This window comes from Lissotriton vulgaris, chromosome 9 (genome assembly GCF_964263255.1).
Source record: "Lissotriton vulgaris chromosome 9, aLisVul1.2, whole genome shotgun sequence".
Lineage (NCBI taxonomy): Eukaryota > Metazoa > Chordata > Amphibia > Caudata > Salamandridae > Lissotriton > Lissotriton vulgaris.
In genome coordinates this window covers 504,374,206-504,399,346 of record NC_141697.1, presented here as the reverse complement: position 1 = coordinate 504,399,346, position 25,141 = coordinate 504,374,206, and the positions used below count along the sequence as shown (strand labels likewise).

The 25,141-nt window shown below is 41.8% G+C and overlaps 1 protein-coding gene across 1 annotated transcript in view; it reads left to right on the top strand.

Annotated features, from left to right (window-relative positions):
* Nucleotides 1-25,141, top strand: part of LRRC9 (leucine rich repeat containing 9) — a 719,638-nt gene that overhangs the window by 57,234 nt on the left and 637,263 nt on the right. Inside the window, exon 3 of the mRNA XM_086937964.1 lies at nt 19,165-19,383. Coding sequence (XP_086794090.1) covers nt 19,165-19,383 — 219 coding nt within the window. The remainder of the gene's footprint in view (nt 1-19,164; nt 19,384-25,141) is intronic.

Sequence of the window (25,141 nt, the reverse complement as noted above, 5' to 3'; positions counted from 1 at the left end):
TGAAGAACCTCAATGTACACAGATTTGCGTGGGTCATTGTATAGCCCAAATATTTTTTTGAGTGCTACATCTTTGGCCCACCATCTTGTTTCTCCAATTATAGAGATGGACCGAAACCGTGCTTCAATACTTTTGTCTCGCCACACGTTCATTCGAAGGTATGAATCTCTGAGAAATACAGCACAAGAATTTAACAGCCTAAACAGTGATACTGCAGTTACAGAGGTTTTAGTGACATCAGTTATAACAAGGTTAAGTACATGCGCGTAGCACCACACATGAATCTGATCCGACTCCATCTGTTGAGTTACCAACACAATTTGCAACGCTAATGTTCATGGATTCAAGTGCTTTGCAAACTAGCTCGCACAATGCCTTTCCAGTTGTCATTGTGCAATTAACAACAAACACAAGACGTTCGTGGACAACATCGGTCACATATCTGACTATAATAGAGCACTGGTCTACAACATTTATGTCCTGTGTTGTATCCAGCTGGATTGAGAACATTTCGGTTTCCCTGATTTCTTCAGCAATACCCTCTTATATTAATCAGGCAATAATATCTATGAGAGAGTTTACAGTTGTTTTTGAATTCAGGGTAACCAAATTGCCAAGCCCTTTGCCACTCTTTGCAACCTCATGATGTTTTTTACTCTTTTTTAATGACATCCTCAAGATAGTTTTCCAATAATGGATCAAATTTGTTAAGATACTGAAGAAGTTCAAAAAAATGTCCATGATCCAAGGTTTCATCTTCTAAGGTGTAACTAGCTTCTGCAGTTGCTCGATAGCTCAGGCCTCTTTTGCCAATCAGTTTTATTGTTTCCATTACTCTTTCTAAAATGGCACATTTTTCGCGTTTTTACCTCTTGTTTTGCAGTTGTGTGTTTTTTTAAAAAGATGGCTACATATATCTATGTTTCTTGATCGCATCATGAAGGATTACGAAGTACTGTGATGTAGGATGCTGTCTTCGTGCTCATCGATTCTTTGATACATATGCCTTTCATCAAAACAGTTTAACAATAAAGGGTATGGCTCACAATCAGTAAGGCTGAGCACTTAACATCAAACAACAAAAAAAATGCCAATACTGATCCGTTATTTAGATTAATTCAACCATAGGTGCATGAACCACAAAACAATACACCTGAAAGCTCCTTAGTAGTTTTTATTTCAATTACAAAAATGTATTTCAATAATTCTCTCTTAAAGGGAACACATGACTAATTGTGATGGACACAAGTGAATTGTGGATACATTGCGACATGAAAACTAATAATACATCAACTAACATTCACATACTAGCAAAAAACATTCACTCTTATCAAAACACATTCATTCACTGTAACACCATACGCTTTCAACCTGCTTGGTGCAAAAAAAGGGGGGTTGAAACAAATACACCACATAGAAAGCACCAAAAAATGCCAAACAAAACTGTGGTTACTTTACAAGAGGATTTGTTCTATATGTGCACCCTATGCAACATTTACACTAATATACAACCCATGAAATATTTACATTACTTGGGCACAACAATAACAAGTTTATAATTTACAAAACCACTGTTTGGCAAGAAAAGTGTGGTTGAATTAATCTAAATAACGGATCCGTATTGGCATTTTTCTTGTTGTTTCATCAGAACAGCCGTCAATGAAAGCACTTCTATCTGTCTGTTTGCTAAAACCTAGACATACCACACAGAAAAAGGTGTCGGCTTTGTGTGAATAAGTCAACCACTGCCTTGGTTTCCCATTTTTTTGCTGATATAATCTTTTAGCATTCCAACATAGACCATCAGGTTGACAGGATTTAAACTTAAAAAAGGCATTAACATTTCAGATGTTGGTCTCAAAAACGGTTGGTCCTCCACTGGATCAATCAAAGTCACATCAGCATATGCTGATTTCTCTAGTATGGGGTCTTCTTGCCACTTCTCTTTGGAATCTTCCCCACTTTCTATTTCAATGTCACCTTCTAAACACTTGGGAGCTGCCTCCTTTACTGTGGAATCACTACTCATTTCAGTCCTTTGGCCTTCAGCAGTTTATTCAACAGCTTCACTTCTGAAGTAGTAGACGTGATGTCACCTTCTAAAGAAATCAAATCTTTTTTGGGAGTAAAAATATCAGTCACTTTTTTGTAGTGGTTTGCTTCTTTCTCTTGTATTTCTTCTTTTTTCTTTTCATGTTCTTTCTCAGCTCCTTTCTTTTGCACTTTCCTCTTTCCAAAAGCGGCATGAGTTAAAGTCACATCAGCACATGCTGATTTCTCAACTACAGGGTCCTCTTGACACTTCTCTTTGGAATCTACATCACTTTCTAATTCAATGTCATCTTCCATACACTTGGGAGCTGCCTCAGTTACAGTACCTTCTTGGCTGCCTATTTCAATTCCTTGGCCTTCCGCAGTTTGTTTTGCACCTTCAATACTGAGGCTGGTGGGCGTGCTGCCGCCTTCAAAAGAAATAAAATCTTTTTTGGGAGGAAAAATATCAGTCACTTTATGGTAGTGGCTTGCTACTTTCTCTTGCATTTTTTCTTTTTTTCACGTTCTTTCTCAGCTCCTCCTTTCTTGTGTGATTTTCTCTATCCAGCACCTTTCATATCCATAGTGAAAATCTAAAATGATAGACAAGAAGGTTTTCAAAGCGTATGCAAACTGATAACAAATTTGAAACAAGATATCCCACACCTAATGCATACGGCTTGGTTATGTGGTATACAGAAACTGTTGTATCACATCGTGTGCGTAGAACATGCTTTGAACATTTTCATTGTTAAACAGGGAATCCTATAGATTCAGGCAGATAGAATGTGGTAAAAAGGATGGGAGTGGTGGTGTCCAAGAAAGAGTAAGAGGCTTCTCTCCAGTGCAGTTTAAGAAATCGCATACTATAGTGTGGGATCATGTTTCATGAGTAGACTGCACAATGTAGAGTGATCCTAACTCTGCAAGAGAGTGTTTCCCAGCACAGACTCAGAGAAACTCTATAGAAGCTAAATTCGCAACAGAAGGAGAAACTGCTCCATTGAACAGAGTCAGACTGAGGCATGGTGACATCAAAGAAGAGAGTCAAGAGACCACTCCCTAGGACATGCTCAGAGATCGCACAGTACAGAGTGAAATCACAACCTACAGACTCCCTGGGTAGGTGTAAAAGAGAGTGAAATTGCATACATTGCTGACCAGGACTCTTTAAGGGGCTGTACAGTGATGATCACAACACCCTTCGGGCCACTCTTGTCTTTTCAACAAAAAGTGCTATGCGTTTTAGGCTTTTTTTTAAGACTGTTTCAACGTCATAACTTTACAGCATAAAAACTACATTCTGATATTCTTTTTTGTACTTTCAATAAATTGTCACTTGCGTTGTTACACACTAAGCACAGAGATGTGATGTCACACATGAGCACACAGGCCACTGAGGCCAGAAACTGGGGAAATGTCACACATAAGCACCTTAACACTGAGGGCAGAAACTGTGGAAATGTCACACATAAGCATCTGATAACTTGCACCTAGGGCACAGAGGCCAGAAACTATGGAAACATCACACCCATGCAGTGTAAGTCTTAATAATGATTACACTTTTTCCTCTGAATGAAGGCATTTTGTGCAAGATCAGTTGTTCCGGGTACACATGTTCTGAATAGTGATGAGGCTCCCTGCCCCCTCTACCCCAACCCCCAGGCGGATCCGCCTAGAAGTCTGAACACTCATGAAAAATAAATGAAGATGTCTGCATAATACATTCATTGATAACAAATATTGTATAGAAACGCTGGAAGCATGAACACGCACTGACGCGGCAATAGGTCTGGCTATGTTTTTACGTGGGAAGGAGAGGGGGGGAAGGAAGGGGGAGAGAGAGTGGGAGACAGAAGAAGAGAAAGGGAGAAGAAGAGGGAGAAAAAGAGGAATAGAATGAGAGATAGAGTTAGAAGAAGGAGAGGAATGAGAGACAGACGGGGCACTGGTTGGAAAGAGAGGGAGTTAGAGAGGAACAAGAGAGAGAGAGAGGGAGAGAGCGGGAGGGAGAGAGATAGAGGGATACAGAGGGAGGGTGGAGAGATAGAGATGGAGGGAGAGAGGGATATAGAGAGAGAGGGAGAGAGAGAAAGGGATCGAGAGAAAGGAATAGAGAGTGAGAGAGGAAGTGGGAGAGCTATGTGGATAGAGAGGGAAGATAGAGGGAGGAGAGAGAGGGGGACAGAACTAGAGAGGGATAGTTATAGAGAGTGAGATTGAGAGGGAGAGGGGGATAAATAGAGAATGTGTGAGGGAGAGAGAGAGGGATAGAGAGAGGGAGGGAGCAAGAGAGGGAGAAAGAGAGAAAGGGAGAGGGAGAGAGAGGGTGGGAGGGAGAAGGAGGGCAAAAGAGAGGTGGTGCAAGAGAAAGAGAGTGGGAGAGTGAGAGGGATACAGAGAGAGAAGGGGGAGGGATGGAAATAGAGAGAGGGAGAGAGAGGATCAGAGAGAAAGAGAGAAAGGGGAGAGATAGAGAAGGAGAGAGGTATATATGTATATATATTTTTTATATATATAGAGAGAAGGGGAAAGAGATATATATATAGAGAGAGAGAGAGAAGGAGAGAGGTATCGAGTGAGAGAGAAGGAGAGAGAGAGATAGAGAGAGAAGGAGAGAGAGTGAAAGGGAAGAGAGAGAAAGGGGGAGGGAGGGAGAGAGAGAAAGGGGGAAGAGAGAGTGAGATTTCCATCATTTCACTACAGAACATACCACTAATTTACTTATAATTGTACCCTCACTACACCAACGCGCCATCGTTGTTCCACATAATGCAATATTCTTTCACTACAGAATAAGGGAATAGTTGAACTAGATAATGTAGATCTTATTGTATTATAACAGAACAGGTTTCAAAGTACTGAATAACATGTCATTAAGCTACGGCAGTATATGCCCATTAATGTAGTACAGAATGTCCCCTTGACTGTAACCATCCTTGTTCCGAATATGACCACCATCTCTGTGCTTCGGTACTACAAAATATGCAATGATTGTAGTACAGAATATGCAATAAGTGTATTATAGAATTTCATTGCTACTCTACAGAATATGCTATAATTGTATTACTAATGCAATCAGTCTCCTACAGGAATAAGGCCACAACTGTACTAACGACTATGTCATCATTTCACTACAGAGAATGGCTATTATTGCCCTACAGAGTAGGCATTAATGCACCGCAAAACATGCTGTTATCCTACTGTAGTAAGTCTGCATTATTGTACCACCACAGAATGTTCCCATGGCTGTACGGAAGAATGTGGCAATAGCTGTGTAGAAAATTAGTATCGGCTAATACTATCAATCAAATATTCTTTATCTATACTATCATCCCACTCAATTGTGCTGAAACAATCGGAGATGGCAGCACCAGACAGATACACAACAATAACCACATGCGCAGAAAGGCAGACAAGAGGCAATCAGACATTTAATTAGACATGGAAACTCTGTCAGACAAGCATTTAGACACTGACAAAGAGGAAGACACAGCCATGGTGGTGCCATTTTAGAACACAATGTAGCTAGACACAAAGATTCAGACTGATGCAATCACACAGAGGCAGACAGTGTACACACTGTGACAGACACACATACACGTCACAGCCAGAAAAACAGTGATATGGTTATATCCCAAGAAATATATTAATATGTAAGTAAGTAAAATGTTAGCTACCCAAGAGAACTACTCTCCTCATGGCTATTAAGTAGTTTGGAAACTACTGCAATTGCCTATTTTGTATAGCTGAATTTTACATTAATGACGTAGTAAAATGTATTTTTAATTTTGTATAGTCATTTTGAAATTAATGATTCTGTAAAATGTTTCTTTTAGATTTGTATTTTTACGAGTATGTTTTTACTTGGTTATGTAAATGATCATAAATTGATAGAATAAATTACTTACTATTAATATGTATAAATAACACACATGATGGCACAGTGGTATACAAGTCAAACACTTGTTGTCAATCAGATGTACATACAGCACGGATCCAAAGTGACACACAGCAAAGACACAGTGTCACACAATACATACACAATGACATAAAACACGCACATGGTGACACTGCAGCATACAGCACAGATACAGTGAAACACAGATGAAAAGCACAATGACACATAGCACAGAAAACAGTCACACAACACAGTACAGGGCAGGCGCATAGTGATACAAAGCACATAAGTCATGACACGCAGCACGGACAGTGATGGACACCACACAGCACAGGGATGCAGCAGAGACCACACCACAGCAAAACACACATCTGTGGCATGCACACACCTGTTGCTGCCGAAGACACCACTGTCACAACTATATCTAACACACCCAGAGTGTACCACAGCCACAACTTTACCACCAGACCTCAGCCTGTTCCTGCATGTGGAAATGATTATTAATGCTCTGGGAAAATGTATCCACAGCCCCGGTCTGTTCCTGCCTGTGAAAATGATACTTGTTATGGGAACATCTCTCCACAGACCCAACGCACATGCGGCATGAAGACATCATCCGCACCCTAAGAGAGGCGCACAGACGCGGCGGAGGAGGAGACAGTGCATCATTCTGCACGCTGCGCACAGGCACCTCCTCCTCCTCCTGAATATTGGGTTCCACCGCACTGGTCAATCAGGCTGTGCTGTTTTCCCTGCAGCTGCAGGCTGTCCACTCCTGCACTGCGGAGGCTGAGCGGAGACACGGCGAACAGAGAGAGCGGACTCGGAGTTGTAGTCTCAGGAAGTTTGAAACTATCTGTTTGAGTCTGACACACAGACTGTCAGTCTGTCAGACTCAGACAGTCAGTCAGACTTCTCTCTGAAGTGGCTCACGTCACGTCACTCACGGTCGGACCAAAAATCGGCCCCAGCCGCAAAACCGGCACCCTGTCAGTAAACCGGCCCCCACCCCATCCAGCCTACCGGGGGATTGCCCAGAAGTAACAGTCCCGCCCTGTTGCCTTTCATGCTGCCAAAGTCAGTGGCCTTAACAAATACCCCTAAGCCGTGCTCCGCCGTGATCAGAGTAGATACATAGGTATCATGAGGGGATACAATACCTATTTTGTTGGTTATCAAGTCCCTGCAATTAAAGAGGGGTGTGAGTAAACATATAGTAAGACGGCAAATCTTAATCAGAAAACCGTTAACACTCGAGACAATTCTACGTACCTTAGTTCCAGTGATAGTTCCAACCCGGAACCGGAGGCTTAATATTCAAGTACCTTCTGTAAATCTGCAACCTAATATCAGCCAAATGCGAGCACCCAGATATCCTGATGCTCCCCAAAGTTTGTGGAAATGCAGAGAGGTGCCCCATCCTTAAAGTGAAGTGAAAGTAGATAAAGTTATTAAACCCCATATACTTATTATATAAAGGCAAGATTGTGAGGAGATTAACCGTGCCCTGGTGAATGCTCTGCTTACCGGTAAGTTTTTCGATTTTTGGTATTGTTCTTTCACCTCACGAGTACTGTGTGGGTGTCGTAGAGCAGCACGATGTGCCTTATTCAGAAAGACAGGTCGTCGAAATCAGTGATGGACTGTAGGAAACCCCTGGAGTGCGAATCCTTGTAGGCACCAAATTGTGAGGGTTAGGGTGTGCCGATTTCCCTAGCTGAGAGCTGGGAATCCGATGGCTCCACATTTTCCATGTGAAGATTTTAATTAATTAATGGTCCAATTTCAAATATAGATCAGCACCAGGTGGGAAAGTAGGGTAGCTGAATATACGGAATAGCATATAGCTAAGCCCAGTCGACATATCCTTAATGTGCCTACTAGTTCTATAATGTTTGGCAGCATGAGGCTGGTCCTTTACGTACATGGAACGAAATAGGATTGGTAGTTCCTTTCTACCATGGATAACTATAATCAGGAAAACATGTGGTTATCTTTGTCGCATTTGATAAGTATACAGACCGGATATACACCCATGATACAACGCAATTGTTACTATGTAGAGACATATCACATGTGTGTAAATCAACAAAACATGCGAATGCAACAGGGCGACGTTAATGATTGTGCATATAAACAAACATATGATGTGATATAAAGAAACATATGATAGGTATACCATGTAATACAGGCATAGTCGAGTGGTGGCAAGTAAAGGGTTATGCTCAACCTGGTCAATCGAAGAGGTAATACATATTACGGAAAGAAAGAAAGGGCATAAGGGGGAAGGGTAGGAGTTGTGTTGCCCAAATACATACAAACGCAAAAGAAAATTGCATATACTATAGTCCAGGCATATTTGAATGGTTGTAAGCTAAGACTAAGGCTCCTCTGGTCAGCCCAATGGGTTACATACAGTCAGGAATACTGAAACGTGCGAATAACAAACAATCGTAATTCAATATTCCTCAGTTATGTAGGCCAGGCCTATACATGTCATGCAAATCGGAAAGCTACTCAATCTGTGATCAGAGGATATGTATTGGTTACATCGTGACTACAGTCTTTACCATTTACCGTGCCGGTGTCGTTGACTAGACTGCAACATGTTACTCCCCCAGAAAATATTGGAGTTTTTGATCGGTGATCAAACCCACTTCGACACTCCTCTGTCTCATAATCCATAGTGCCTCCCTCCTTCTAAGTTTCAATTCCCTGTTGCCCCCTCTAGGGTCTCTGAGTATGACATTAAAGCCATAGAATTTGAACGTTCTGTGCGTGTCCTGAGCTGTACATTCAGCTATATGTATAGCTATCGGATATCTGGTGTCCCCCTGCTTAACAGCCCTTATATGTTTGCCAATTCTGTCCTTCAGACTCCTGATGGTGCTGCCAATATATCTCCGTTGGCATTTACACTCGATACTGTAGTCTATGTACTTTGTGTTACCTGTGATGTTAGCCTAAATACTGTATGTATTATTATGTGGTCCAGTAAATTGTTTCTTTAAATAAGTGTACTCATTGTCATCAAGCAGCCAGGGGTCATGACATTTCTTAAGATTCCGATTATTGTGATCCTTAAGGGCCTAAATCGGGTTGGATATATGTATTGTATCCCCTCATGATACCTATGTATCTACTCTGATCATCGGGGAGCACGGCTGATGTGTATTTGTTAAGCCACTGACTTTGGCAGCATGAGAGGCATTATGTCAATCGACACTTTAACCATGAATAATCATAATGGATAATATCCAAAACTATGCAGTACAATTAATCCTCCTGTACAATTGGCTCAACTACAATATACAGTTGTTTAAATTACACTATGGAATATACACTAAATTCCCTAATCCGCCAATGTTTTCTCCCATACAATATTGTTTTGAATAGTCTGATAAATGCATGCATGGGTTTCCACAGTGTTCGACTTTATACTGCTTTTTCGAAACAACTCTATTGACACATTTTCGCTAGGGTGCACTTACATATACTATGCACTATGTTTTATACTACAACACATATACTTGTATATTCTTTTAGCCCTGAAGAAGTCGCGGGTTCATCCCTGTAAGCATCCCTGTAAGCAACGAAACACGTGTTGGCTAGGATTGAAATACACAGATTGGGGTATATATATTACCATCCTAAAGAATTAAGAAAATAAAGTGACAATGAACTCGGAAGAAGATGACTGTTGTATTTTACATTGTATTCTACATATATCATTTCATAGGTATAGTGTTCCAATTTGTACGTGTTCATTTCGCCACGCATTAGGAAATTGGGTGGTCTTTCCCTGCCCCATTGCACCGCACTTCATTGTATTTGACTAAAGATTCTATTCGAACTTCCTTGTAGCGCTGTTCACCTATTACCTACCACCTAACATACAGTAGATCTTCCAGAAGAATTAGTGAGCTTCAGGCTGTTTCTCCTGAAAAGCCTTGCAGTGTCATTCCTAAGAAAATAATTGTCCTTTTAACACACTTTTATTTAATCCGAGAAGTCTATCTCCTGACCTTTAAGCATAAATCCTGTACTCTTTTGACTCATGGAACTTTGCACAGTCTTGATGTATCAAACTCTAATATTTGACCTGGAATGGGCAACACCCTTCAGATTCTCAGAGCATGTGTTTGTCATGTATGATGGTTTTACTCCAATAAAAAAGGCCTCTGAACCCAATATAGTCAATGGATAGTTTCCTACATTTTTTATATAACTTGAAACACAAGGGGAGTTGAAGTTCTTCTGAGACTTAATGTGCATTTCAATAAGCACAGGCATCCATAAGTGACTTCCAAGAACATCTGCTGGTTGCAGATATTTGTAGGGCAACAATACAGCATTAATTTTGAAATCATTAATTTATTGTGCCATTATTAAGGAATGGGTCTGCCTTCTCCCAGGGAGTTTTGAGAAACTTGTTAAAAACTACAGCCTGGTGAGGAACTGCTACTTTTCTCCCTTCAATCATCTTCAGTGTAGTCAGATTTCCAACAAGTTGGAAATGACGGCGAGCAGGATGACACTATAAGTCTCAATTGATACCTTGGTGATTCCAATACCTGTAGGTATTTTTTTTATTTTTTTTAGGTCCTTGCTCTTATTTATTTACAAATATCCCACCCAATCATCCTCTCAAACAGCAAATTCTGTGTTACAACAGTGTATGTCTCGGAAACAGATGTAGGACCTATGTGTGGCAAATACCTATGCTCTTATGTACGCAGGTAGGTCACATGCTTGTGGAGAGACACTCATGCATGACTCTGCAGTTCACACCAAACTATGGAGGTAGAGCAAGAGTGAAAACCACCAGAGTCATCACAAAGGTAATTGCTTTTATTGTCCTTGCTAAAGAACTTGGTCAGTTAGTAGATCTACATTCTTGGCTGTTGACCAGACTAAACATCGCAATGGGAAAGTATCCTAGAAAGTGTGATAGAGTATATTCACACAGAAACAATTTGCCTTAGTATTTCAAGTAAATGACGTGTGTAATCTTGAAGTGCCCAACTCTCATTAGTTTCTCTGGGTTCACTGAGATTCAGGTCCTTTATATGTTAGAATGCTATGGTCTGAAAATTGTTAATGAAGTGTGATTAAATGTAGAGAATTAAAGCAATACAGCCAAGGCAGTGCCAATGTGAGCATCTCTTCTTTTATATTGGTAAGGAACTCTTAGATTAACTGAACCAATGTTAGGGCCACATTACATTTTTTGGAAATACTGCCTGCTCACTCTTATATTTCTCGTTCAGTTGCTTACCGATTTTTATTTTCTCCTTTCTACTGGTAATTATAACATAGTTGTTATATATGAGGGAAGAGGCCAGGTTTTAGTGCTTTACGGATTAAAAGATGGGTGCAAATTACCTTTTATATTTGAAGGCAGAGAGTTCCATGCCTCTACTGTTTTGACTGAGAAGGGGTTCTTCCAATTCAAGATTTATTGAAGGAAAGGACAGATGGGAGCGGACCATGCCTAAATCGAATAATTTCCGATTAGTTGTAGTTACAAAGTTTTGATGAAGCAAGTGGGGAACTGAGCAATATGATTTGTCTTGCTACAGGCACCCAGTGTAGAAATTGAAATATTAAGGAATTTTCTTGCAGCTATGTGTTGTATGATCTTTACTTCAGAATTGTTTGGTGGGATACTCCGAAGTAATCACTGTTGGTGGAATTATCGGTGATAAGTATATCATACATTGTGGCTTGTTTGTTATGGTGGATTCCTATGGAAGGGAGATTTCAATGTAGGCCTTTCATTATGTAATAATCTTGTTATAAATCGATCCCCCTGAAAACTCATGGAGAGGGTTGTATCCGTGATCATACCAAGAAGCCTTACTTGAAGTGATGGGTTAGGTGTTGTACCAAGCTATTTTGGCTGGATGGTTAATCGGTGGAAGGTGCTCTATTTACTTCGGGCTAGCATTTCAGTTTGTGAAGTGTGTAGCTGTCGTCTGTTCATATCCAATGATCTGCTAATTAGAGGAATTTAACTCAGGACTTTGAAGTTGTGGTCTAATTTGTGTCATCTATATAATTTTAGCAGTTGAGCATGAAGGAGGAGATCAGTTCCAGTAGTGTACCAAGAAACATGTTAAAGAGGAGGGAGTGATGGTGGAACGATAAAGGATTCCTTTAGTCGAGGAAAAAAGATCAGAGTAGAAGACGAGCAAAGTTACGATGTTTAATCTTTTAGTCCGGATGGAAGCATGTCTGCGAAGGACAGTGCTGTATATAGCTTCGATTCTTTGGAGCAGAGTGGCATGATAGACCATTTCAAAAGCAGTGGCAAGGTCGGTCCTATACCAGAAGCCCCACAGTTCCATTAGCGTGCATTGTAGTCTTAATGTTGTCCCATATAGCAATAGAAGTAGATTCTGCGCTCCTATCTGGGCACAATCCTGTTTGGGCATCAGAGAAGATTGTTGTTTTCAAGGAGCGTCAGTAATTGTACATAGGCATCTCTCGTTAACAGTTTCCCTAGGAAAGGACCATTGTAGAATGAATGTTTCAACTCCTCGCCCTTATGATTTCGTGTAAGACTGGAGTGGCCTAATCGATTAGCCAAGATTTATTGATGAAAAGTAAGCCACTGTCCAAGTCTGACAAGATATGTTGGATGTTAGTGGACATATTTTGCAGAGAACCTCAGTTAAGGAGTACATTGCTGCATTGGTGAGTTGTCCTCAATTTCATTTTAAATATCTTTGAGTTTTAAAGCATTACAAAACATGAGTTATACTGCGGTTGGAAACGTTGAACAGTATTGCAACAAATACTCAGCAAGCAGTATATATATATATATATATATATATATATATATATATATATATATATATATCTTTACAGAATAAGAACTTAGGAACGTTGTAACAGTCTGAAAACACAGCAACAAAGAAACAACAAAGTTGAGCCTATGGGTTAATGCATTGTGGAAGTTTTATTTTAATCTGTGGCGACCCAGGCGAGCGCACCGTGTCGTCGATGAGGATGTTGGAGTGTTGCCTAGGGGAAGTTAATGTCTCACACAACACTGTAGTTCACACCAAGCTGGAGGCCTCACCAGTGGCTATGGTGGTCTGGAATCACAGAATGATCTAGTCCCAAGCTGCAGTTATGGGGCGTTTGCATAAACCATGCATTTTCTCTTGTCTCAACACCACAGAATCCACCATTGCCCATTTATTCAAAACAGCATCCCAGTAAGAAGCCCCGGGGAGTATCTCCACTTTGCACCACATGTTGATCATGTGCCAATCCAAAATCAGCACCAAATCAATTAAATGGGTTTTGGCCACTCTCGTTTGTTGCCACTTGTAAAGACCCAAGACACAACTGTCTATGTTGTATAGGTTCTGCTGACCCGCTACTCACAGGAGTTTCAAGCAAATGGTGTCCCAAAGGGCTCTTGCAACTCAACAATCTAAAATGTCAGCATGAGGAGCTGGGCAACGAGGGCAGATGGGTGATACCACAGGAGAAATCCTCTGGTGCATGAATGGTGTCAGATATGCTCTATGGAGGATACTATGTTGAATATATTGAAATTGACCATTGCTAAGAGACCTTTCATGGACATATGAGTGCCCTTTGCCATTCCGCGGGAGTCAGCGATGCTCCTGGTCCTGCTCCCATTTACGCCGCAAGCCAGCTAAGGGTCAGAGGTCCGGTCTGGGATGGCTCTTACTATCCAGAATACAAGCTGCTTTCCGGTGCCTAGTAAAAAAAGTGTTTGTGTTAGCAGGTGTTTGGGGGTTCACTTTCTGTGACTCCTCAAACTTGTTTTAGTTCAACGACAAGATGTCTGTGTGTTAAAAACTGTCTTACAGGAAGGCTGGTCCATTCTGACAATAAGTGAAAAGGGGTTAGTTTGCCTTCTTGTAATTAGTCACCCAGTGTACCCAGACACAGCGATTCCCACATCTTCACTCCCTCCCTGGCCGCCGCTTCTCAAAACGTGGTCAGAGACCGCAGTGGTATTTCTGGATTAAAAGGTGTCACGCCTGGTGAGACTCACTGTGGTTGCTGGTAGCTCACATGCGCCACCCAGAAAGTGTTTGAGGTTGCAAGCAATGATGTTTTAGGAACAAACAGCACTTGGATTTTATTAGGCATCTCAGCATATCCCCACTGATAAATGTTGAAACTTTAGTCAGATTAAGCCCTCCTAGCTAACGAGCCACCCATTAAGCAAGGCAGCATGATAGTAATGCTTGAAAAGCGGTACCTCCAGTCCACCGCTGTCTATTGGTAATTGTAACCTGAACAGAGCCACTCTGTGTATGCCAGCAATCCATATCAGATCGCCCAGCATTCGGTCCAACATTTGGAGCACTTTACGAGGGATGGGGGTGGGTAGGTTTGCGAAACAATATAGTAACCTCAGAAGCATCATCATCTTGGACTGCGTGACCTGGCCCTGTATTGTGGTAGGGAGCGATTTGGAAAGTGTGATTTGAGCCCAGAGGGCATAGATAGTTCTTATCAAATTGTCCTCTAGGAGATCAGGAGTTGAGTGGTATATATTAATGCCTAAGTATTGGAACGCTTGAGGTTCCCACTGAATCCAGCAGCTGTCCACCATGATTGGGAGAACCGGGCAAACCTGATGCAGTGGGAATAAGCAGACCTGAGGCAACCTTAAAGGTACTCAGCTCTTGTGCTATAGCATCCACACCGTTTCAGACATCTCAAATATACATGAGTATGTCATTGGTGTACAATGATTCTGCATGGGTTACACCTGATAACTGGAAACACCACACCACAATGAAGTGATAGGAAAAAACATTTGGTGGAACACATGTAGAGAACCAATTTTCAAAAAAGGCCGTGGGGTTATTGACTTCTATGCCCTCTGGGAAGCCTATGATTTTGACGTTGTTTCATTTAGCTCTCCAGATCATCCAACTTCCTTTTCAGAAGTTTAATTGTGTTGGCAAGAGTTTTGACCGGAGTGCTGAGAGCTTTAGTTTAGGTTTGTAAATCAGGTTGAACAGACTCAGTGTGTTTTACCTTGTCTGAAAGCTTATGTTGATCCTCCCTTAGGAGCCCCATTTCCAGGGGCACCACATCTACTCTGCGTCCAAGGTCCAACCTGATATCAGTAATGGATTGCAGAATAATGTCCAATTTCATGGCCATTGGGTCGGTCTCTATTCGAAGCAGATCCGGAGTGGATGATGCAGTGGGGGTGGGGGTGGATAGAATCAGACACCATGGCAGAGCGTGCCCCTCCAAGGTGTGTGCCGCACTTGAAGGGTTTCCATCTGTATGCCAAATCATTCCCGGTAAAGTCTGGAATTTCAATATTAGCACTAATTGTGCTTAAGGTTGGCAGAAAGTAATTATTGATAACAGAGGCTCTCTATCCCCCAACTCTACGAGCTGGGTCCGCATTAGCTGAGGAGGCACGAGAAGCCCTGCGGCGTATATTGTGCTCTGCAGGTCTCCAGGGACAAAGGGTAGTGAAGGGTTTTCAAAGGGGGTCCCTAATGGACGTGGGTCCATGGCATTGCCTTGATCTCTTGCTGCAGCTTCAGTTTCCACTTCTCACTCCAAGGGCAGGAGTGCTCCCTCCGAGCCTCTGAGCCCACTTGATTTGTCCAGCCCTCCCGCAGCAGTAATGACCACAGTAGGCTCATCATCCCTCAGCACCATACACTCCTCCCAATGGGGTTGGGGAGGCACGAGCAGCCTTATGTCAAGTCCTTTATATCACCCAGTACACTAATTGCCCCAGTGGAGGTAAGGGGGTGATGCAGGAGAAATTCTCGTAGTTTGTGGTATTCCACCTGGGTCCCAGCAAACAAACAGGCAGGCCCTCGATCCATCCCGCCCTCCTCTGGCCTCATGTCGAAGTGGTAACCAAACCACCACCTACTGGCCGGCGCAAGACTGACTACTCTGCAGGAGGGGGAGGAAAGCATCCATAGGTCTGCCAGGCTGAACACGGATTTTTGAGTAGGAGGAGGGCCTCTAAATCAGCAATCCCGCCGATGCCAGCGCATGCCCGAAGGCACACTCATGCGGTTCAACCGTTGCAGGAGTCGTCCCGATAGTTCTCCCCCAATGTTTCCGAAATGGGGCCCGCTGCAAGCCTCCAAGGAAAAGGGGGGAGGAGCAGGTCTGCTCCAGTCATCCAACCGTGATCGCTTCTGGAGACACTAGGCTGCAGCCTCCCTCGGCACGTCCGCTCCCTCTGCACGGGTTAATTAATCAGCTCACTAGTTCTTCGCCAGAGCTGTCCCATTAAGCGCAGCCACTCCTTTGTCTCCTACGAGCAGATGCTGCCTTCAGCCGCCTGAATAAAGTGGATTTAAGCCCTGTATCGTGGAGCCCTAAGCAAGCATGTCCGCCATCTTGCTGCGCCAGGCCACGCCCCCTAAGTGGTCTTCAATGGTATTCGAACAATAGTCTTAGGGTAGGTAGTTAGTTTGGATTAAAGGGAAACTATGGTATGGTCATTCTCAGAGTCAACCAAGCAAAGGATCTACATTACAGGTTTTGTAGAAGTGGGGAGGAGGAGGAAGAGAGACTGAGAGGAAGGAAGGGTTGAAAGATTGTTGTTTGAGTGAGAGAGAGGATATGTGTGGTCCAGTACTGAAGCAAAGAGGATGGGGTTGAAAGATAAGATAGGAGTTAGAGGGAAAAATTAAATGGAAGTAGGATAGACTTGATACAAGATCTAGAGACTGCAGAGGTGTAAAAGGTGGAAAAAGATTGTATTATAAAGCTTGAGAAAGGATTTACACGCAAGAAAAGAGTGAATGTCAGAGAGGTGTGTAGATGAATGAGGAAATAAGAGTAATTGAAAGTGAGCAGTAGTCAGATGGAGAATGAGGTCTTATGTGACTGTATGGCAGGCAACTCAAAGGAAGTTAGGCGTAGAGGAAACTGGTGAGGTGAAGGAGAGGAGGTTAGAGGTGAGAAGTACATATGGCTTTAGGTAAGGATGGCTGTAAAAGTGTTAGCTGAGTGGAATGCTATAGGAGGTGGGGATAAGCAGGGAGTTTTGAAGTTGGGAGGAACACGTTTTAATTTTCCCAACGTAGTAGGCGGGAAAGCTGGAATGTGTTAGCATAGTTTAGTCTGGATGGTGACGTGGTTTACAGTACACTCCATTTTCCATGGATAAGCATTGTCAAATTGGAAATAAGTGCCACTAGTAACTGTGGGTTAGCAACCTACCCAATATACACCGGTGAAAGAGTGAATTACAAGTATAAAAATTAAACTCCAAAATTGTTGTTGGGAGCATGTTATCGTTTTGACGCTGGGTGGCTCATGGCAGAGGTGAGTTCCAGTTGCATTTTAGCCTGACTTTTTGAATGCCTTCATTTCTACTTTTCGATATAAGAAATGAGTGGATTGCTAGGCAAGAGTTATCCAAGAGATTAAGGGGTACATATTAAGTTTCTTGTTGTCCAACAAGATCCCACAGAAAATCAAAATGATACACACCTCAAACACCGACTTGTAGATGACTCCCATCATAAATTGTACCAAGAAAATCTAAAGTTCTATATCCTTGTACCAGCCGTGAATTATTCCAGAAGTCATACAAGATAGGAACAAAGCGATTATTGAAAGCTATGTTGACACTATTGATGCTTAGATGGACTTTGAATGAATTAGATGGCAGTAAGTGTTTTTAATGGTGGAATGTTGGAGTGAGAATTATTAGTTGGATACATTTGATGTGCAACTCCATTGAAGATGAGGGCAGCTATTTTAATTGGGGGCAGTTAAGAAGTATTCTGCGCTGAATGATTCAATTAGTGACCTTCACATAGACCTCTTGGATTGTGTATTATGTGAAAACCTTATGGAAAAATATATATCGTTTTCAAATATGGTCCTTGTGGTTATTCAGTTGTCTGATTTTATACAAGGATAAATAAATGGCACATTACTTGATAACTGTTTCATTACATCTTTGACTGTAGTATAATTATACTGTGCCAGACACTAATAAGAGAGAGAAACAGAGGCAGAAAGAAGGAGGGGGAGAACAAAACATTGCACCGATTGGACTCCAGAGAGAGCTAAAACTACATAAAACTCTACTTGCCCCTACATTATATAAATACCCTCATTCCACTATTATTCTTTTTTTTATTGATTTTTATAAAGTCGCATACAGTGTACAGGGGAAGAGAAATGACATCATTGGTACAACCATATGAAAAAATAACCATAAACAGAATGTGGCTGAATTTAGCTGACATGGGGTACATGTTGTACATATTAACATCGGCACAGAAAAGCATGTGGCACAAGTGTTTACGGGGACTAATTTTCAGGGGGGGATCCGGCTGCACAGCAGAGCGCAGGTAAGTTAACAAGGCCTCCAAAATGTCATTTGGCCTGGAGGAGGATGGCAGCTCCTCCGCATACAACACTAGAATTTCTCTGCAAAAGACCAGGGGCCATATGTAGGTGGCCCAATACCAGTCAGTAACGGTGAAATTCGTTAAATTTCACCGTTACCGACCGGTATTTAGGCATTTGTGATGTAGGGAGGGTTCAGTATTAAGGAATCGGTAAATACCGATTCCTTAATACTGATTCCTTATGGCCTTGCATTTAAGGAATCGGTAATACTGATTCCTTAAATGCAATGTAGGTAGCACTTAAAACAGTGCACCCCAGCCTTAAGGAATCGCTATTTCCCCACCAACTCCAAGTTGGTGGTAAATAGCGATTTCCTTTCAAGAAGCACTTTTTAGGTTTTTGAAATGTGCCATGTGGCACACATCCATGCCCTTAGGGCATACATGTGTGCCACATGTGCACACACGCACATTTCAGGGGTGCAACAGGGTGTTCTTTGGACACCCTCGCACCCTTGAAATACCTCCCAGTATTACCGATTCAGTAATACCGAATCGGTAATACCGAATCAGTAATACAGAATGTCTTCACATTCTTTCCTATAGGCCTCCAAGCCCATAGGAATGAATGGGTAGGTATTCGTTATTACGAATCTCAATTACCGATTCAGTAATAACGAATATTAGGAATTCGGTATTTTTTACCGAATTCTTACCTACATCTGGAATACCGATTCCTAAATACCGAATCGATTAGGAATCGGTATTTCCCTGTTACCTACATATGGCCCCAAATCTCTAAGCCACTGTTCAGCTGTAGGACTCCGTAGTCCACTACTATAGAAACTAACATTGTTTTTTTTTTCCCAGTGCATGGGCAATGGCTTATGTTTTGAGAAAATAGAACAAGAAGGACCCAAAACTGCAGTGCTAGAAATGTTCTTCTCAGGATATCCTGGAATGGTTGGACTGTCATTCTTCCCAAATCTAACATCACTCATTCTTGTTGGGCAAAACATTCAGAAGATTGCCAGCCTGGAAGCATGCCCATCGCTGAGAGAGCTGTGGATTGCAGAATGCCACTTAATAGTAAGTCAACACGAAACCTCAGGTTTTTATGCATTTCCTCCATAAATTTACTACTGTAGTGTTAGAACACAGCAGATGATACACTGCATGTGTGTCCTATGGAAGATACCGTTTATTTAGAAGTTCATTCTTGGGGAGCGGAGGCCCAGTTACGTGAAAGTGAATCCATCATCATAAATAATGTATTACGGCATACATGCCATAAAAGTTTACACATCTCAAATATCCATGCAATGTTTAAAACACATAACAATTAAAATATAGGAACATGTATCATAATTAAAATTTAGAAGAAACACAACTATAAAAGCATGTCCTAAAGATTAAAAAGGCATGCAACCGTCTACAAAGTAGGGGTACATACGTGTGCAATTGATAGACATACAAAGAACATTAGCAAATTCTAGTCTTTGCACTTATGTCTTTGGCTCCCACCTTAAATCCCTGGATTTTAGCAATAACACCACGCAAGGACCGAGATGACAACATAAGTCCACAGGACATAAGGTACATGTGTTAAAAGCTTGTTCAGGTGGTGAATGGGCACTATACCATCTAAAAATATAGAAGGTGTAGTTAAAAGACAAATACTAGTATTAGCATACTCCACACTTTTGGGCTTTTCTCCTGATACCCCACATATGTCCATAGTTAGTGAATTTGATCAGGGTATCTATCTAGTTTGGAGGAGCTGTGGTGTGCTTAAAGTTGTCATGCACTGGCATATTTGATATTACATTGGGTCTGGCGTGGACCACAGGAAGCACACCGACCAATGCAAAATGTTGTTTTTAAATCCTGGTCCCAGTGTTCAAGCTCCAACTTCATTATTATAATGATGCATGCCTGTTTTAAATTCTGCTCCCAGTGTCCATGCTCCATCTTCATTATTATAATTCTACTTAATGTGAGCAGTATATGCCTTTTGCGAATTGTTAAATGAGTTAAACAAGCGTCTAACACTTCAATCTTAAGACAGTTACTAATTTGATTTACAGGAATGACAAACCCATGCATTCAAAAAAACGTTCTTTATACAAGTATGCTCTCAATAGTCACAGGAGGACATTTTGAAATCATTGAGCATGGGGCAGGACTAAAGGAGTGGTGCAGCTCACAGTCGCTCCTGTGCCACAATTGCAGGGGCACATGTGTGTTCCACTGCTCCCCTATGCACAGCAGCTTGTTAGAGCAGGGCACCCACCATCACGCTTGGCCAAGGCAAAGGTGCAAAATACCTTCGCCCCACCCTTGAGTATGTGGGGATGTTGTCAAACTTAAACAAAAATGGCCCATGGCTGTGGGCCGGGGATGGCAGGGGTTTGAAAAAGTTGTATATCTCACGCCTTTGAATGATTTGGCGGGAATATACCCCCACACCTTTAGTCAGGGGTAGGGGAAATAGTCTCTGCTCCTCCGTATGCAAGTTGAGAGTCATGTAAAAATACAGAACCATCTGCCCCCTCTATCTTTGCTAAGGCCTAGACAGAAATGATATACCCCACCCATGGAGAAGGTTGGGGGGATGTTTTCCCTCCTATGGGCAAGGATGAGATAATAAAGCAATATACCTCACCCCTGGGCTAGCCAGAGGTTTAAGGCACCTATTGCCACCGCCATTGAGATACGAGAAGTGGGATAGGCTATGCAACACATAGAGAAACAGGTACTTTAAAATAGGGACTGGGCAGTAGTGAAAAGGACATTAACATAGAGACACAGAGAGGGAGATCGATATGGAGAGAGAAAAAGGGACAATAACAGAGGAAGTAAATTGGAATAGGGATGTAAAAGTAAATGTGAGTTGGAATAACTAGGTGACAAATTGGCATACATAATAGTAGGAGTATGGTGAAGTAGGAGGAAGAAAAAGTAGAAGTAAGATTAGAAGTAGAAGTAGGAGTGGGTCTAAGGGCCTAAGAATGGAAGTACATATGATTAAATAGGGGGCTTAAAACGTGGATATTTGACAAATAATCCTCCTCCCCTTGCTAAGCGCCTTGAAACCCTCTGGGTATGTAGTGCGCTATACAAATTTTATGACTTGACTTGACTTGACATGTAGAGTAGAATTATGAGTAGGTATAAATAGTATTAAACGAGGGGTATATGTAGAAGATAAAGAAGAAATCAGTGGAAGTGTTCGAGTAAGATTAGGAACAAGTAGGAGTAAGAATAGTATTAGTTTTACAGGACAGGAAAAAAGGTTACCTGGTTGGAGAAGGCCTTTCCTAAATAGAGTGTTCATTTTGATGTCATGTCTACCGACAAATGGCGGTGAGGGTGTTTCAGAAAGCTAAGCCAGGTGCCTTAAAAAACAGAGCACTGATAGAGCACACAATACTTCTGAAGTTCAGGTAAACATCCACCCTCTAAACAAAACCAAAGAAAACTTGCAATTTTACATGGCCAACTTAAATCCGATAGAATGAATCAATCGGAAAGATACTGGCTCCACCTACAACAGCGCTTATATGATAGAGGAGATAGTAAGTACACTGTTAGCGCGCAAAATTAAACTCAATAGAGGCAAAACCCACATCGCTCAGGTCAACACCCACAGTGAAACCTGAGTATTAAAAGAAGTGGCGACGCAAAGTTCTTTTCATGACTTTTATCAAAACCTCTATAGTCAGGGTGACAAGAACATAATTGACATTGAGACTTACCTACGTCCTTGTGACTGGACACCTAGCTCATCAGCATACAGAGAACCTTTGGAGGCCCGATTGAACTGGATGAAATATTCAAAGCTCTTAAAGAAATTCCAGTGGAAGGGCCCTCTGTCCTCTCTGTAGATTGTTATGAAGCCATCCTCACCTGTTAAGGGATCAGTGTATTGCATTGTCCAACTCCTTCAGTTAGTCCACAAGCCTAACCTCAACTATGTGCAAAGCTGAAATCCTTCTGCTACTTGCACAGGGCAAAGATCCATCTAACTACCTGTCTTACTACCCTATCGCATTGCTGAACACCAACACCAAACTCTTCTCCAAAATTCAGGTGCAAAGGAGGGAAACCTTTCTGCCAATCCTTGATCAGGTCAGCTTTATTCGCAATGCCGAGGGGCAGAGATCAGACGCATGTTGCACTTGGTAGAAAAGGAACATAGACGCAACATAACTTCTGTGCTCCCTTTGTTGGATGCAGAGAAGGCACTCTACCCAGTCAAGACAGGGTTGCTGCACTGCTCTCTTTCCCTCCTCCACTTTTGCTCAAGCTAATGCCGGAACCCTTAGCATTTGGTTGGGAGCTCACCTAGGATATCTGAGATCTTCTTCGGATATCACTCCCCAGGATTAACTTGTTTGTGGACGACCTCCTACTTGCAGTAACAACTCCTACTGAGTCCCTGCCAGAGTTTTTAAGCTTCTGTACTCATTTGAACAGGTATTGGGCTTCAAGGTTAACAGAGATAAGTCACTGGCCCTCAACCTCACGTTTCCAGACCACTCCATCGCTCCTCTCCTCACCTTTCGGCTACTTAAACCATTCATCATCTTCTTAGGTCTCCAGTGTTACTAGCCACTTTAATGGATGGATGGACTGAAGACAATTGACCTGTAAATCGGCAAACATCTCAGGAGGTGGCATCCTCTCCACATCTCTTGGCTGAGACATGTTAATGTGGCAAAATCAATGTGCTTCCGTGGCTGCTCTACGTGTTCCTATCTCTCCCTACCCTTATCCCCACAGCAGATATCACAGATCTCCCCCAAAATTGCACTCATTTATATGAAGAGGGGCGAGGCCCTGCATTTCTAATAAACTGTTTATGTTGGCAAGGAAACTAGGTTGTCTGGCTTGTCCTAACATGATGGAGTGTTACTGGACGACACAGCGTATCTTCCTATGCCTGTCACTCAAAATTGGGGGTTCCGTTTATAACAGATTTAATTAAAACAGAACCAATCATGCTCTGGCATAGGATATGGACTACAGACGAAACACATTTGAACAGGGATATTTTAACCAATGCTCTGGGAATGACCGATGTGTTGAAAATCAAGTGGTTAAAATAGGTCAGGACTTTTTTGTATGACCTAGGACATCCTGAGTTCTACAAAGAACCACTTACCATGATTATGTTGTCTAGAAAAAAACTGAAACAAACATGTTTAGCATTACTTGAATCCTGTTGTTTAACAGTTGAAATAGTAAAGCCTACAGTACTGCATCAACAGTCGATAACAACCTTGAGCATTCAACCCTATCTCATTCTAGTTCATGGTCAATAAGACAGATTGCTACTTACAAGATTTAGACTAGATATCTTTCATCGCATAACGAGTTTCCGAAACATGAACGACTGGGCAAGGGCGATGCAATTATACCCATCCGATAATATATCTGAGCAGACGACAATGCATGTAGCTTTTTTCTGTAAATTTTATAGTATACAGAGGAAAAAATGGCTGGTTCCACTTTTAAAGAAACTCGCTCTTAGAAGATGGCGACATGCATTCTTAGTTTTGCAATTTTCAGAAAATGAACTTATGATATGGATTTTAGCGATTTTTTAAAAAAGTGTGATACATGTAGGAAGTTGATGATTTTGTAATGAATTAGCGATTTGTAATGCAAACCTGTCCCTAATGGAAATGTATTGAAGATTTTTTAATGTTTTATATCATGTGCTTTTATGAATTTTATGCATCAAAATCGAATAAAGCTTGTTATCTATCTATCTATCTACTGGACGACACACCCCAGATATGTCTCAGAATGAGTGGTTCATGAGAGTTAATAGTGTTGGCTACATATAGAATGGGCAGGAGTGTGCAGGTTGCTGTAAGACTTGGTTTGGCTTGTGTGACACAGCAGACCGAAAAGTGCATACATTGCACCCCAACACAAACAGTGGTCGATATATGAGATCAATTGGCCTTTAAGAAGGGCTTTACTAGATACACCTCCCCCAACACCCTCTTGGCGAGCCACCCGGACTTCACTCCTTCTCATAACCCCAAATCTTTTACAGAATGTACAGAGAGTGACTGTAGGGTACAGCCATTTCTTTTGACCAATGCAAATGGGAATTTCGGCTTCCTCAGACTTCTCAGCAATATTGCAAACTTCGCCACTGGGCTCAGCAACTTTCAAATGTTTTGGCCCCTTACCCCATTTGAAAAATTGGTCCATTCATTTGCGGGCTTATAAGGACTAATCTCGAGGACCTACAGCACGATTAAAGAATATAAATCTTCTAAACATCTGTTTCAGTCTCACTGGGAAAGAGGCACGGGGCAGTCAATCACTGATAAACAGTGGGAATTCCTATGGCCGTAATTCCCCAGATAGGAGTAGTTCACATAGAGAATCATACAAAAAGCGATGTTTCAATATACCTAAATCCGGTTAGGTTGTTTTGCATTTTTCCCATATAGTCAACATCCAAATGGCGATGTACCGAAGCTACTGGCACTCTCATACATATATGGTGGTCCTCTCCCGGTGGACCCGATGATGAAGCATGTCACCACTAGGGTGAGTGAGGGTTTCCTGAAAAAACAGTGTACTTTTTCATGAAATTGGTCTTACAATCGGACCACTTACAACTGGCCTCAGACTTCACGTGCGACAACCACTTTTCTATATATCCTGTCTTTTTGGACACTCTTCCTTTGATTACCTGTAATTTGTTTGGGGACTAAGAGTGCCCTTAAAACCCTCTCTCTCTTTTTGTTGATACATACTTAGCTGCGCACAGCAGTGAGAGATCTCTCTTGTTACACGAATTCTTGTATTTTTCACAAAA